The sequence below is a fragment of the Octopus bimaculoides genome, chromosome 4, assembly GCF_046866305.1.
Source record: "Octopus bimaculoides isolate indiv1 chromosome 4, ASM4686630v1, whole genome shotgun sequence".
Lineage (NCBI taxonomy): Eukaryota > Metazoa > Mollusca > Cephalopoda > Octopoda > Octopodidae > Octopus > Octopus bimaculoides.
The window spans coordinates 107645341-107662125 of NC_142931.1; the positions used below are offsets into that span (position 1 = coordinate 107645341).

General features: G+C 40.4%; 1 protein-coding gene across 1 annotated transcript in view; it reads right to left on the reverse strand.

Annotated features, from left to right (window-relative positions):
• The window catches only part of LOC106879427 (focadhesin), a 301702-nt gene that overhangs the window by 181627 nt on the left and 103290 nt on the right, over positions 1-16785 (reverse strand). The window contains exons 16-17 of the mRNA XM_089351161.1: positions 5872-6030; positions 3198-3351 (exon numbers count right to left, since the gene is read on the reverse strand). Of these exons, the coding sequence (XP_089207287.1) occupies positions 3198-3351; positions 5872-6030 (313 nt within the window). The remainder of the gene's footprint in view (positions 1-3197; positions 3352-5871; positions 6031-16785) is intronic.

Consider the following 16785-nt stretch of genomic DNA (forward strand, 5'->3'; position numbering starts at 1 on the left):
CTATCCGAGTTGACAGTACCATGGTAGATAAAGCAATTAAGAGTATGAAGACAGGGAAAGCCCCCGGCCCATCAGGAATCACTGCAGAGATGCTCAAAATATCTGGCAGTGTCGGCTATAGTCTAGTCACCCGCATTGTTAACCAGGTGATACACAAAGGAGTCATACCCAATGACTGGTGTAGCAGCACCATAGTCAACTTCTACAAAGGTAAAGGTGACGCTTTAGATACAAATAATTACAGAGGTATCAAGTTGTCAGATCAGGTAATGAAAGTCAAGGAGAGGGTCATAGCCCAACTACTTAGGGAGCGAGTCAGTTTAGATAAGATGCAGTTTGGGTGGGTGCCTGGGAAAAGCACCACTGATGCTATATTTCTGGTAAGACAGCTTCAGGAGAAATACCTAGCCAAGGATAAACCTCTGTACCTGGCTTTCGTTGACATGGAGAAAGCCTTTGACAGGGTCCTTCGATCCCTCATCTGGTGGTCAATGAGGAAACTTGGGATAGAAGAATGGTTACTGAGAGCTGTGCGAGCCATGTACAGAGACACTGTCAGTAAGGTGAGGGTTGACAATGAGTACAGTGAAGAATTCTGGGTAGAGGTAGGGGTCCACCAAGGTTCTGTCCTCAGCCGCCTCCTATTTATCATAGTCCTCCAGGATATAACAGAGGAATTCAAGACAGGATGCCCCTGGGAACTCCTCTATGCTGATGACCTTGTACTAATTGCTGAGTCACTATCAGAACTAGAGAAGTTTCAGGTGTGGAAGCAAGGACTAGAATTGAAGGGCCTTAGAGTCAACCTAGCTAAAATCAAAGTCCTAATAAGTAGGAAGGTAGAAAAAAGACAAACCCCTTCAGGTAGATGGCCCTGCTCGATCTGTAGAAAAGGCGTAGGTAGAAACTCTATAAGATGCACCCAGTGCAAGCTATGGACACATAAGAGGTGCAGCAATATCAAAGGAAAGTAAAGTAGGAAGTTACTTTTTGTATGTAGCAGATGTTCAGGAGCTATAAACACTGTAAATGTGCAGAAAACAACTTCTGCCACATTCCAGGGAGAAAAACTAGAAGTGGTTGATAGCTTCCGCTATCTAGGTGACCAAGTTAGTAGTAGGGGAGGGTGCACTGAAAGTGTAGCTGCTAGAATAAGAATAGCCTGGGCAAAGTTCAGAGAGCTCTTACCTCTGCTGATGACAAAGGGTCTCTCTCTCAGAGTAAAAGGCAGACTGTATGACGCATGTGTACAAACAGCCATGCTTCATGGCAGTGAAACATGAGCTGTAACTGCTGAAGAGATGCGTAGGCTCACAAAGAATGAAGCCAGTATGCTCCGATGGATGTGTAATGTCAGTGTGCGTACTAGACAGAGTGTAAGTACCTTGAGAGAAAAGTTGAACCTAAGAAGTATCAAACAAGAGAGACGATTGCGCTGGTATGGTCATGTGGCGAGAATGGATGAGGATAGCTGTGTGAAAAAGTGCCACAGCCTAGCAGTTGAAGGAACCTGTGGAAGAGGTAGGCCCAGGAAAACCTGGGATGAGGTGGTGAGGCACGACCTTTGAACATTGGGCCTCACCGAAGTGATGACTTCTGACCGAGACCTTTGGAAATATGCTGTGCGTGAGAAGACCCAGCAAGCCAAATGAGACCTAAATCCAAGGCCTCTGCCAGGGGTGTAGCCAGTGCACTTATGCATACCTTTCCTTCATTGGACACTAAACTCCGCTTGCGAAGACCTGTTGAGGCAAGTGAAATCGAAATCGAACTAAATTCAATGACCGGCACTCATGCCAACGTCGTCTCCTTCATTGGACACGAAACTCGCTTGCGAAGACCTGTTGGGGCAAGTGAAAGCGAAATCATGATGGCACCTGTGCCCAGCGTCGCCTTCCTGATACTTGTGCCGGTGGTCCGTGTAAAGACATTTGAGCAAGATCTTTGCCAGTGCCGCCAAACTGGCTCCTGTGCAGGTAGCATGTAAAATACACTGTTTTGAGCGTGGCCGTTACCAGTACCACCGGTAGCACATAAAAGCACCCAGTACACTCTCAGAGTGGTTGGCGTTAGGAAGGGCATCCAGTTGTAGAAACTCTGCCAAATCAGATTGGAGCCTGGTGTAGCCATTTGGTTCACCAGTCCTCAGTCAAATCATCCAACCCATGCTTGCACGGAAAGCGGATGTTAAACGATGATGATGATGATGATGATGATGATGATGATGATTTCTCTGGTTGTTGCCCAATAATTTTTTTTTAAGTGTTATGTTACATTTTCAATTGATGTCTCCAAATTGAATCAGTATATATTGATTACCAATAAATGTGTTGAAATATTTAAAGATGCTGACTTTGATCTATGAAGATATGTTGTTTTATCTGAGAAACTGTTTTATTTTTTTTTTCAGTATATCTCCTAGAAAAAAAAATCTCTCTTCACACTGAACCAATCAGCAAATATTTGTGTTGAAAGATAGCATTTGTTGATTCTAAAATATGGAAAACTGCCAATATTTATTAGAAATTTGGGTGAATAAGTACCTTTAAGACAATAAGATTCCAGGCAAATACATTTTAGTACTTACATTGCTAGTTGTCAATTGGCAAAATCATTAACCCTTTTGATACCGATGTACCTGAAACCATTCTTATAAGACAAATTCCTGATTTTAAAGTGATAAAATTAAAACCTTCCCACAAAATTGCAGGTTAATTTGTGTTCTAAAGGACAGTTTAATAATGACAAAATTATTTTACAAAATTTTTCAATATTTTCAAAATTAAATAAAACAAATGCATTGTATTTCAAAAGAAATGTGATAACAAAAGGGTTAAAACAACTGACAGAATAAGTACAAGGCTTACAAAGAATAAGCCCTGGGGGTTGATTTCTTCAACTAAAAACCCTTTTAACCCTTTTATTACAATATTTCTGTTGAAATACACTGCCTTTTTTTCAATTAATTTTCAAAAAAAAAAAAAAAATTACTAAATTAACTCTGACATTATTATTAACATGAAATTAATGTAATGGAAATTTTAATTTAAATTACTTTAAAATGGGAAGTTTATATCATAGGACCAAGGGCAGTTTCAGGTGGGTTGGTATTGAAAGGGTTAGGACATGGCGTCAGTCAAATGATTGAAATGTGTAAAAGAATAAAAGAATATATACATATATATAAATTGACATACCATCAAGTTGTGCCTGCGTTTTTAGTGTTGGAATAATGCGTATGTAACATACTCCAGGAACTACAGGGAAAACATTTTCAATGGTCATATCAGGGTTCTTTTCTATTTCCAACTTGATAACAGCTTCAGCTTGCATGCGGAAATCATCTGTCACCTGTAAGATTTTAAGTTATGTTATTGTAATATTCTTGATAATTTGGATAATCACGACTTCTATATTAATCTAATTTATGTAGCACAATTAGTAATTATAGATTTAATGTGGCTTGTTTATGGCTCAGTGATGAAAGCATTGAGCTCACATTCATGAAGTAGTGACTTTGATTCCCAGACCAGGCAGTTGTGTTTTTGAGCAAGACACTTTATTTCATTTTGCTCCAGTTCACCCAGCTGTAGAAATGGCTTGTGACGTCACTGGTGCCTTGGATAACATTGGTGGCATGGAGAGAGGAGGCTGGTATGCATGGGCAACAGCTGGTCTTCTATAAACGATCTTGCCTGGACTTGCACCAAAGAAGGGAACTTTCTAGGTACAATCCCACAGTCATTCATGACCGAAGGAGGTCTTTACCCTTGTTTTAATGAAGCAGCTGCTGAACACAAAGTATGAACTGCATATGAACTGTATGTCAAATGTATGTTCATCTGCTTTTTTTTCTAAATATGTTGCTCATAAAGAACATTGTTGCTAATTATGTCAACACATGCAAGTTGGTTTCATTTGGGTTTACTGCAATGTAATAACATGTTGGAGTTTAACAACCTGTTATTAATTATCTTAATTACCATGGAATTCTTATTCCACAGTAATACAGCAATTCTCTATCTGGATAAATTATGCTGGTATTAAAACAAAATACCAGTACAGTATTTGTGTAGGCTAAGAAAAGTAATACTAAATCTGTGAAGTTTCAAACAACTCAACATATGACCAAGATATTTTAAAACATGCAAAAGTTATTGCATTCTATTACACGCTATTAAACTGTCATTCGTACATGATGGTCGAATGTTTAGCTGCAGGAAGAGTATTCAATTGTAAAACATTTGTAATAATAGTATAAATATATCATTGAAGTTAAATTATATTAAAAAGTTTGCGTACACAATTGAACTACCATTAAGGTATAAACACCATCTGTGTACAATACATAACATATATACACCATTGACAGGCATGAAACTGTGATATTTGTCAGAGGGCAAATCTTTCCAAAGACAACATGCTGTTAAAAGCACAAAATATATTGGAGTGAGACAAACATTGTAGCAGTGACTCATGAGAATGCCAGAGGCATTTTGCCCTTCTTAGGCAAATACAGACTATATTTTAGCCCAGCGAGCTCTCTGCAATAGCACTGACTGTATTATTCCCTGCTGCTATACGATGGAATTGATGGATTTCCTCCAGGCATGTGACTACGGGGTCCATATCATTGATAAACCTCAAGAAGAGTGAAACATGTCTAACATTTCCATGAGTTGCTGTTGACATATGAGTCTCGCTCCATATACATGTTGTGCATCTAGCATGAATAAATTTTCCTTTAGACACAAACTGTGCCCTCATGCCTGTCACTGCAGTATATACATTAAATATGGTACACAGACAATTTTGAAAAGACTTTTCTAGTTCTCTCCCATACATCTTTGTTTAAGTACCAGGGAATATTTTATCTTTCATAAGGCAAAATGTAATTCACTTCATTATATTCATTAGCATGTTTCATTCTGTAAGAAGTGGGGATGAGTGAGCAGAGATGTGTAGTTATTATGACCCTTTAGCCATGACAATGATATGGTTACCTCTCTAGTGTTGGGGGTCATGAAAACACACCCAGTACATTCTGTAAAGAGTGACATGGTAAGTATCATTTAGTCATGCCAAGGACATGACAACTTTCTAGTGTTGGTGTCATAAAAAGTACTGACTACACACTGTGATGAATTCAGTTGTAGAGAACAACATACTCTGTAGTGCTGGCAGAAAAAGAAAATCTACTAACTACTACAAGCAGTAAAGTGGTTGGTTATAGGAAGGGTATCCAGCCACAGAAATCATGCCAAAATGAAATATCAACAAGATGAGGTACCCTCAACCCATCGAGATGAGTAAACCCTGCTAACTTATACCAATATGGACAGCGGATGATGATGGTGATTATGATAATGATGATGAAGGTGGTGGTAGTAATAAGGATGATGATAATGACAGTCGTGATCATGCAATGAATGGAAGCATAGTTATTATGATATTAGACTATGGCTGACAAGTTATAGGTGGGATGGCTTGGATGGTTTGACAGGATATAATGAGTCAAAGGACTGCATCATACACCAAAGACTACATTGGCAACGCTTCTATAGGTGGATGCCCTTTCTAATATCAGCCACTTTACAGAGACCACTGGATGCTGTTTTTGAGGCAACAGCACTAGTGAAGATTGCCTTGTTATCTGCAAAGCAAAGGGATCTGAAGTGATCCTATAACTGAGGAAGAATAGAAGAGAGAGTGGGTGATGACACTCAGCAGAGGTAAATAAGGGAGATTAAGTAAGATGAGAAGACCAGATTTATGGTAGCAATAAGATCATAGTCGAAGAGAGGGAGTAACAGAGTAGTCATTACTTAGATAAGGGTGGAGTCAATAATATATTGTGAGCAATTTTCTTACTTGTTGTGGAAAATGACTTATGGTAAAATTGTCAACTTTGAAGGCTGCTAAGGTCCGGAAAGCAGCAGCACTGACTTCAGGATTGCTCTGTTTGGAACTGGAATCACCAAACTTTTGAGAAATTAGCCATAGCATACTGACAACAGCTTCTTGGAATTTCTGAAATACAGAAAGAACAGACATATAATTATATTTTGAGAAGACAACAAAACACAAAGTCAGTTTACTTCTAAAGAAAATTTTATTTTATTTAGAGAGAAAATTGTTACCACCAGGTAACAATTTTTTATTGCAATATTTAATGACTTTGCAACTGAAGTTGAGTTTAGTTGATGAAACTGATATCTACTGGGAGTTATGAATGTAATTCTGGATTTTAGATATACTGCAGGAGTAAAGAAAAATAATTTCAGTGATTAGAGGATGTTCAAGAGATAACTTCACCTTTTATATATATATATATATATATATATATATATATATATATATATATATATATATATACATACATATCATCATCATTATTTAACGTCCGCTTTCCATGCTAGCATGGGTGGGATGATTTGACTGAGGACTGGCAAGCCAGAAGGCTGCACCAGGCTCCAATCTGATCTGGCAGAGTTTCTACAGCTGGATGCCCTTCCTAATGCCAACCACTCCGATAGTGTAGATGATATATATATATATATATATATATGTAGTTTTATTCATACACACATAGGTGATGAGTGAGGTTGGTGGGGTTGAATGAGAAAGAGGGTAGTAGGGTGAATAGGAAGTGTGTGGGTTCTGTACCGGAAAGTCGCAAAAAGACTGATGAAGAGAGGGTCAGTATATGTGCAGAAGCATTCTGATTAGAAGCAATGAATGGCAAACAGAAGGGGATCCACTGCTACCCAAAATATTTTCAATAACCCTTGATATTTGAGGGCTGATGTCTTCATCTTCATAGGCTTCTGATAAAGTGGTATCCAACACTGTTGGCCTGAGTTTCATGAAGACAGCCTAAAGCATATCATTTGGTGTGTTTTCTGTCTTGCATGCAGTGTCTGGATTTATGACACCACATCGCGACTCCAAAATTTTAACATCATTTTCTTAATGGTGATATTTGGACCGCTGCTATATTTCTGTTGAAGGTCATAGAAAGGAGTACCCATTTTACCAAATTTCTTGTGGCTCTGGCTTCTGCATTGGTTGTAGAAAAGTGTCTCATCAGCATTCCTCTTCATTTGTCATTATTCTTCACTCTTTTGTTCTTTTACAGTCAACAGTCTTTTGTTTCGATTCAAACAGTATTTTCTTTCCTTTCCCTATACCTCTGTTTAGCACAACAGTTTGAGTCACATAGGCAGCAAAATGCTAATGAGATTCAAATGACCTAGTGAACTTTTTTTTTATTTCTTTAATTCATTCTATTTTACCTGTTTTCAAGAATCTGATGAGGACTTTCCAGAGTTAGAAGGTGGGAACCCCAACAACCCCCACCCCCACCACAGATCTGGATCCAGGCTGAAGAATACATCTTCATAAGCACAGAATAAACATTCACTGAGAATGTTCTGATCAAAATTTCTATGAATCATAAAAGAGTACAAACCTGGAGATATAATACACTTTGGCAAATTAAATCTACAAACGTCTTACAAATCAACTGAATAGTGTGATTGCAACAAATGAATGGTTATTTGATTCTTTTTATGATATTAAAACACTTCTTGGGTTATGCAAAGTGAGAGTGTATATGGTTTCAGGCATTGAACAATAGTAATTTATGAGTAAAATGCAAACATACAAAGTGGACACAAACACACACAGCTCACATCATGTGTGTTCATTAGTTTGTTTTGGCCATAAGCATAAACATTAATATATCGACATATATATGTATAGCTAAATAAGCATAAGTATATATATATATATATATATATATATATATATATATATACATACATATATATATATATATATATATATACACACACACATATGTGTATACATATATGTGTATATACACATATATCTTATTACATATATAGGGAGAATTCACAAAAAAAAAACAAAAGACGAAGATAGGTGGTGTAGACAACAAACAGATGTATGAGTATAACGCTCGGGAAGTGACAAAGTCTTTAACGCTTTGAGCCTACGCTCTTCCACAGGAAGGAACACAGAAAGAAACAAAGAGACAAAATAAAGAATGTGTAGTGGCTAGCGATCTATCATGGCAAATGCCGGACAGAAGGGTCACACAGGAGAGCTAGGGAGAAGGGGAGATAATAAAGTAGTGGTGATCCCAAAACGAAGGTGAGCGTGTGTGTCTATAAGAGAGTTTGTATGTGCATTTGGTAGAGGGCTAGTAATCTTGACGTGGGCGTATGCGCTGGTGTGAAAATGTGGGGCTGGGAAGTGGTCAGTGCTGGTGTGTACGTGGTGGTGTGTTGTGATGTGATGTGTTGTGTGGTATGGTGTAGTGGTGTGGTGTGATGGTCTTGGGAGGTGGGAAAGGCGAGAGTGGGGAAAGCAATGATGGGTGTGGGTTAGGCTGAGGGTGGGGTTAGAGGTGGGGTATATGGGCAGGCAGAAGGTGGGGTATATGGGAGTGGGTGTAAGGGATGGGATGGGGTGGGATGGGAAGGATAGGCAAGGTGGGGTTGGAATGTGTAGGGGTGGACTAGACTGGGCTTATGAGGGAGGAATGACGATGAAGAGGAAGGAGAAGGTGGGTAGGAGTGAAGAAAAGAGAGAAGGAGAGTATGAGTGAGAAGAAGTAGGAGTCGGAGCAGGTGAGGTGGGTGAGAGGAAGGAGGTGTGAGGGAGAGAGTTGAGTCCATGTGGTGCAAAAGAGTGAAGAGAGAAGATTAATCCCTGTTCACGGTGCAAATGGGAGTCCGGATGGCCCCTGTGCAAGGACAATCCAAATACAGACAGGTGGTGCAATGAGTGACCAGTAGAGCTGAAATGGTACGAGACCGGAGTGTCATTGCAGAGTCAGATGTCTCAGAGGTGTTCCGCGAACCGGTCAGCCAAGTGGCGTCCCGTTTGTCCGATGTATAGAGAAGGGCAGAGAGAGCAGGAGATGCAGTAGATGATATTGGTAGAAGAGTAGGTGAACGAGTCGGTGGCACATAAAATGCACCAACTGATCGTGGCCGATGCCAGTACCCCCTGACTGGCTTTTGTGCTGGTGGCACATGGAAAGCACCATCTGAACATGATCGATGCCAGACCCACCTGACTGGCTCCTGTGCTGGTGGCATATAAAAAGCACCCACTACACTCTTGGAGTGGTTGGCTTTATGAAGGGCATCCAGGTGTAGAAACATTGCCAGATCATATGGGAGACTGGTGCAACCGCTGGCTCTCCAGACCTCATGCAAACCATCCAACCCATTACAGCATGGAAAATGGACGTTAAATGATGATGATGATGATGATGATGTGTGTGTGTGTGTGTGTGTGTGTGTGTGTGTGTGTGTGTAAATATATTTATATATCTATAGATGTGAGAGTGTGTGTGTGTGTATGTGTGTGTGTGTATATATATATATATATATATGAAATACAAAATGGGACAAGAATGCAAAACATCCAGACAGGTGATACAAAAAAGGGACAACAAAACATCCAGATAGATGATACAAAGAAAACAAGGATGGGTCATTCGGAGTTTTCTTTCCTCAGTCAAGTTCCAGATTATCTTTGCAATTTCGGCTGGTTATACTCGAGATTGCTCCAATCTGGCCAGCCCCAAGGAAAAACTAAGCTAAGAACATTAGATTCCTTGGAAGAAAGCAGCGAATATATATGAAAACAAGGATGGAAAAAAATGGAGATTGTTACACAAATACAAATAACAGGACAAAACAACAGGTGTCTTTCGACTAAGGACGAATTAAATTAAGCTGGTGTGCATGGAAATAAAGCCTTACGGCAGGGATACGAGATTTCACAGGCACAGGGAGGAATATAAATGTTGCATGGATGACGGCTGAACCAACACTTATTCGTTCATTCCACACTTCATTCTTTCATTCCCCCTCTCTCACATTTCCTTGCCTTCTCTTCATGCTCACTTTCCCTCCACTTTTCACTTCACTGTGTCCCTGTCATTTTTTCTCGCCCCTCCTCAATTCTTCTGTTCCTCTGCCTCTACGTCTCTCTCTCTTCTCTCCCCACGTTACAGGTGTTCAGACAAGCCTGACCTTTCTTTCTTGGCTCGGCTGTCTTCTGTGCAACATCTATATTCCTTCCTCATCATCATCATCGTTTAACGTCCGCCTTCCATGCTAGCATGGGTTGGACGATTTGACTGAGGACTGGTGAGACCGGATGGCAACACCAGGCTCCAATCTAATTTAGCAGAGTTTCTACAGCTGGATGCCCTTCCTAATGCCAACCACTCAGAGAGTGTAGTGGGTGCTTTTACGTGTCACTCGCACGAAGGCCAGTCAGGCGGTACTGACAACGGCCACGCTCGAAATGGTGTCTTTTATGTGCCACCCGCACAAAAGCCAGTCCAGGGGCGCTGGCAACGATCTCGCTCGAAAACCCTACGAAGGCCAGTCAGGCGGCACTGGCAACAGTCACGCTCAAAATGGTGCATCTTATGTGCCACCCGCACAAGAGCCAGTCCAGGGGCCCTGGCAATGATCTCACTTGGCTTGCCGGGTCTTCTCACGCACAGCACATATATATCGTCGTCGTCGTTTAACGTCCGCTTTCCATGCTAGCATGGGCTGAACGATTTGACTGAGGACTGGTGAAACCAGATGGCTACACCAGACTCCAATCTGATTTGGCAGTGTTTCCACAGCTGGATGCCCTTCCTAACGACAACCACTCAGAGAGTGTAGTGGGTGCTTTTACGTGTCACCCGCACGAAGGCCAGTCAGGCAGTACTGGCAACGGCCACGCTCATCTCGCTCGAGAAACCTCATGTGTCACCCGCACAAGAGCCAGTCCAGGGGCACCAGCAACGATCTCGCTCAAAAATCCTACAACAACCCCACACAAGAGCCAGTTCAGGGGCACCGGCAACGATCTCGCTCGAAGAAATTTCATGTGTCACCAGCACAAGAGCCAGTCCAGGGGCACTGGCAACGATCTCGCTCGAAAGATTTCATGTGTCGCCCGCACATGAGCCAGTCCAGGGGCACTGGCAATGATCCCGTCCCGCTCAAAACATTTCATGTGTCACCCGCACAAGAGCCAGTGCAGGGGCACTGGCAACAATCTCGCTCGAAAGATTTCATGTGTCGCCCGCACATGAGCCAGTCCAGAGGCACTGGCATCGATCCCGCTCGAAAGATTTCATGTGTCGCCCGCACATAAGCCAGTCCAGGGGCACTGGCAACGATCCCGCTCGAAATATTTCATGTGTCACCCGTACATGAGCCAGTCCAGGGGCACCGGCAACGATCTCGCTCGAAAAACCTCATGTGTCACCCGCAGAAGAGACAGTCCAGGGGCACTGGCATCGATCCCGCTCGAAAGATTTCATGTGTCGCCCGCACATGAGCCAGTCCAGGGGCACTGGCAACGATCCCGCTCGAAATATTTCATGTGTCACCCGTACATGAGCCAGTCCAGGGGCACCGGCAACGATCTCGCTCGAAAAACCTCATGTGTCATCCGCACAAGAGACAGTCCAGGGGCACTGGCAACGATCTCGCACGAAAGATATCATGTATCACCCGCACATGAGCCAGTCCGGGGACACTGGCAACGATCCCGCTCGAAAGATATCATGTGTCACCCGCACAAGTGCCAGTCCAGGGGCACTGGCAACGATCTCGCTCGAAAGATTTCATGTGTCGCCCGCACATGAGTCATTCCAGGGGCACTGGCATCGATCCCGCTCGAAAGATTTCATGTGTCTCCCGCACATGAGCCAGTCCAGGGGCACTGGCAACGATCCCGCTCGAAACATGTGAAATCGTGTATCCTGCTGTAAGGCTTTATTTCCACACATGCCAGCTTAATTTAATTTGTCCTTAGTTGATAGACACCTGCTGTTATGTCCTGTTATTTGTATTTGTGTAACATTCTCCATTTTTTTCCGTCCTTCTTTTCATATACATTCGCTGCTTTCTTCCAAGGAATCTAATGCTCTTAGCTTAGTTTTTCCTTGGGGCTGACCAGATTGGAGCAATCTCGAGTATAACCAGCTGAAATTGCAAAGATAATCTGGAACTCGACTGAGGAAAGAAAACTCCAAATTACCCGTCTTTGTTTTCTTTGTATCGTCTATCTGAATGTTTTGTTGTCCCTTTTTTGTATCACCTAACTGTCTGGATGTTCTGCGTTCTTGTCCCATTTTGTATTATATATATATAGCGGCGTACGTACACTTTCGTCTCTCTCTCTCTCTCTCTCTCTCTCTATATATATATATATATATATATATATATATATATATATAAGAGGTATTGGTATCCAGACGACCCAAAGTGGCAGATAACACTATGTAAGTGCTATGGAAGGACCATAGTTAAACTCTCGGTTTGATAATGATACAAGTTAGGAGTCTAATGCGGGTCTTGTATGAGCATGTATATTATATGCTAAATAAAATGAGACAACAAAGCCAAGAGAAAGTTAGTCTTATAGCTGTTTCTAGGATATTAAGGATATCCCTTCATCAGAGACGATGTGAGATGGTTAAATAGAAGGAAATATTAGATTTCAATATGAGGAGTTATTTTGGAAAAGGAAGCAAATAAGGAGTATATAGGGAAATAGGAGAATGAATATAGAAATAAAAATAAAAATGTATAAAGATGTTATAGTTGCAGTTCCATTATTCAAAGAAAGTGGTGTGTAGAAGTGGTAGAAATGCTTTCAGTCTGTGGTATGTAAATTCTAATAGGAGTTCATATTTTGTCAGAACTTTTTATATTCAAAAGATACAAATTGCATTCCATTGTCAGACACTATCATGTCTAGGATGCCAAATCTCGCAAACAACTCATGTAAAAAATTTGTCACAGTCGAGGTGGTTGGCTCTTTACACTTACAAATTTCGGACCATTTAGAGAAACTATCAACTACCACTAAGTAGTATGAACCGTTTAAAAGATCAGCAAAATCGATGTGTGGTCTTGACCACAGAACATCTACTTTTGGCCAAGGCTTACTTAGTAATTTTGCTGCAAGAGCACATCCTCTATAGCCTTTCACTAAATTTTTGGTTTCTGTATCCATTTTTGGCCAGTACATGTAGCTACGCATTAAAGCTTTCATCCTTGAAATACCAGGATGTCCAACATGAAATTCCTTCAACATTTTCTTTTGTAGTGTTTCAGGTATCACTACTCTCTGTGCATACATCAGTACACCATCATAAATTGAGTATAGGTTAACATCATGGTTTCATTTCACACCAATCCTGTTCCTATTTACTTTTCCTGACCATAGCGTTCTTTTCACTTCTGTTATGAATTTGTCCTTTACCGCATTTCACGTTTTCTCGGGTTACCAGTAATTCACATACCACATTACATCTTTTATTTCTTCTTCTGCTCTTAAAGCTGTGATTACAGTATCTTTGAATGGCTTGCAGTGTTTTGGTATCAGTCTGGACAAACCATCTGCATGCCATAGTTTTTTTGACAGTAAATATTCCATTTTGTAGTGATAATTCAATAATGAAGTGCCTCATCGCTGTAGTCTATTTGCTGTGTGTGTTGGTTTTTCTTGTTTAGAACTGTATATTGACAGTAGTGGGTGATGACCCATTTGTAGAAATATTTTGATTTTGATTTTACTTGACTCAATAGGTTTCCCCAAGTACGATGTTTTGCCTGACAATTTGAAAGTACTTTAAAGATTGGCTGGTTATGCGACACTGATAGAGGCTACAGCTGTGATCTCACTTTCCTTGCTGAGTCTTCTCAATCACAGCATATCTCCAGAGGTCTTGGTCTTTCGTCATTGCCTCTGTGAGGCCCAACGTTCATAGGTCATGCTTCACCACCTCATCCCTTGTCTTCCTGGGTCTCCCTCTTTCACAGGTTCATTCCACTGTTAGGGAGTGACACTTCTTCACACAGCTCTCCTCATCCATACACAGCACATGACCATACTAGCACAGTCGTCTCTCTTGCACACCACATCTGATACTGTGTGCAAGAAGAAATGTCCAACATTTCTCTGAGGGTGCTCACACGCTGTTATGTGTGCACACTGACATTACACATCTAGTGGATCATACTACCTTCATTTCTTTCAAGCCTACATATATCCTCAACAGTCACGGCCCATGTTTCACTGCCATGTAGGATGGCAGTTTGCACACGTCTCATACAGTCTACCTTTCACTCTGAGCGAGAGGCCTTTTGTCACCAGCAGAGGTAGGAACTTTCTGAACTTTTCCCAGGCTACACTCTCAGAACACCCATCACCACTACAGACTCGGTCACCTAGATAGCGGAATCTATCAACTACTTCTAGTTTCTCTCCCTGGCATGTAACGGAATCTGTTTTCTGAACATCTTCAGTGTTTATTTCCCCTGTGTATCTGCCGCACACAAAGACTATCATCTCAGTTAACTGTTCTTTCATGTTACTGCACCTCTTATTTGTCCATAGCTTACACTGGGTATATTTTACAGAGTTTCTACTTACACCTTTTCTACAGATCGAGCAGGGCCATCTGCCTGAAAGTGTTTGTGATTTGTTTGCCATCCTAATTACTAGGACTTTGGTTTTTGCAACATTGACTCTAAGGCCCTTTAATTCTAAACCTTGTTTCCAACCTGAAATTTCTTCTCTAGTTCTAGTAGTGTTTCAGCTATGACAGTATGGTCATTAGTATAGAGAAGCTCCCAGGGTCAGCCTGTCTTGAATTCCTCTGTTATTGCCTGGAGGACTATGATAAATAAGAGGGGGCCGAGGACTGATCCTTGGTGAAAAAGAGGCGATTGGTGTGCAAGATTATTATCTACCTGGTCATTTTGATTTTCATGTGACTTGATATGATTCACATATCTTGCTTTTGACAACAGAACACGTTCACACATAATACATATCTAATGTTCACTGTTAATTTCAGTTCCAATTGTTCATTTGTGACAGGCCCCTTTAAGCTCAGAGTGCTGAATCATCTTTTCCTCCCAGGCATTGCAGCCAGCACCTCTCTACTTGGTCTGATCCTGAATATCAATTTCCCAATACATACGTATGTATATATATATATATATATATATATATATATATATATATATATATATATATATATACACACACACACATATATACATACACATATATACATACATATACATATACAAATATATACATACATATTATATATATACAAATACACACACACACACATATATATATACATATATCTATATCTATATATGTATGTATATATACATACATATACAGATTTACCATAGTACACACATATATATATATATATACACACAATATCCATACATACATACACACACACATATATATATATACATATATGTATGTATATCATCTTCATCACTTTGAAGGCGGCATTAAATGATGATGATGATAATGATATACATGCATATATATAGCAGAACCCCCTTCGGTCACGAACGACCATGGGATTGCACCTAGAAAGTTACCCTCCAAGGCACAAGTCCAGGCAAGGTTGTTTATAGAAGACCAGCAGTCGCCCATGCATACCAGCCACCCCTCTTCATGTCACTGATGCTATCCAAGGAAAAGGCAAAGGCTGATACAGCTTGGCACCAGTGATGTCACAACTCATTTCTACAGCTGAATGAACTGGAGCAACGTGAAATAAAGTGTCTTGCTCAAGAACACAACACGCAGCCCGGTCCGGGATTTGAACTCACAACCTCACAATCGTAAGCTCGATGCTCTAACCACTGAGCCATATATATATATATATATATATATATATACACACATATATATGGGTGGGTGGATAACTGCCATTTCTAATTCTTATATAATAAATAAATCTTGTCAGTTAAGTTAATTAAAGACTAATATTTCTATAACATTAACTTGGTCATGGACTATATATTATTGAGAAATCAGTATATAAGTGCATGAAACTGCAATCACGTTTCATATTATTTTTTTTTATTTTTCACACTAATTGTAACCAAAAAAATAAGTGTTCATTTCATTGCTTGTATAAATTCACTTAACAAAAGAGCATTATAATTCTTAGCTGACAAAATTTTTAATGCTTACAATGCAAATAACAGTGTCTCTACAAGAGCAGGTTAAATGAAGATAATTGGAAGAGACGGCAAATAATAATGTATACTGTGTTGTACATGTATATTTGTATAGTTTCTGAACAGAATACTAACAAACACAACAACTCTCGTTATATGAGGTGTAGTCAAAAAGTATCCAACCTTTGTCTAGAAAACAAGTATCATTATAAACTCATTATTTTGATTTAGTCTCCTTCAATGTATCTGTCTTGGGAGGCTACACACTTCTGCTAGCAGCGTTCCTGCCACTGCTGGAAACATTTCTGGAAATCACTTTTTGGGATGCTTTAGAGCTGCGTCTTCGAATTTTGCTTAATGTCCTCTGTTGACTCAAATCTTCTTCCTTTGAGTGTTTTTTTGAGCTTTGGGAATAGCCAAAAGCCACACGGAGCCATGTCTGGAGAATAGGAAGCCTGACAAACAAGTGGTGTGTTTTGCTTGACGAGGAATGCTTGGACAACATGGGCAGAATGAACTGACTGAACTGAACTGTCCCATGGCTGATTCCAACATAGGCAACAATCTCCTCAATAGTCATACAACAGTCTTCATAGACTGTTCCTTGAATCTTTGCAATCATTTCATTGTTTCTGCTGGTCGATGGTCTTCCACAATGTGGCTCACTGTCCACTAAGGTGCAGAATTTGATACAGTATCTTTGCTCAATGTACTC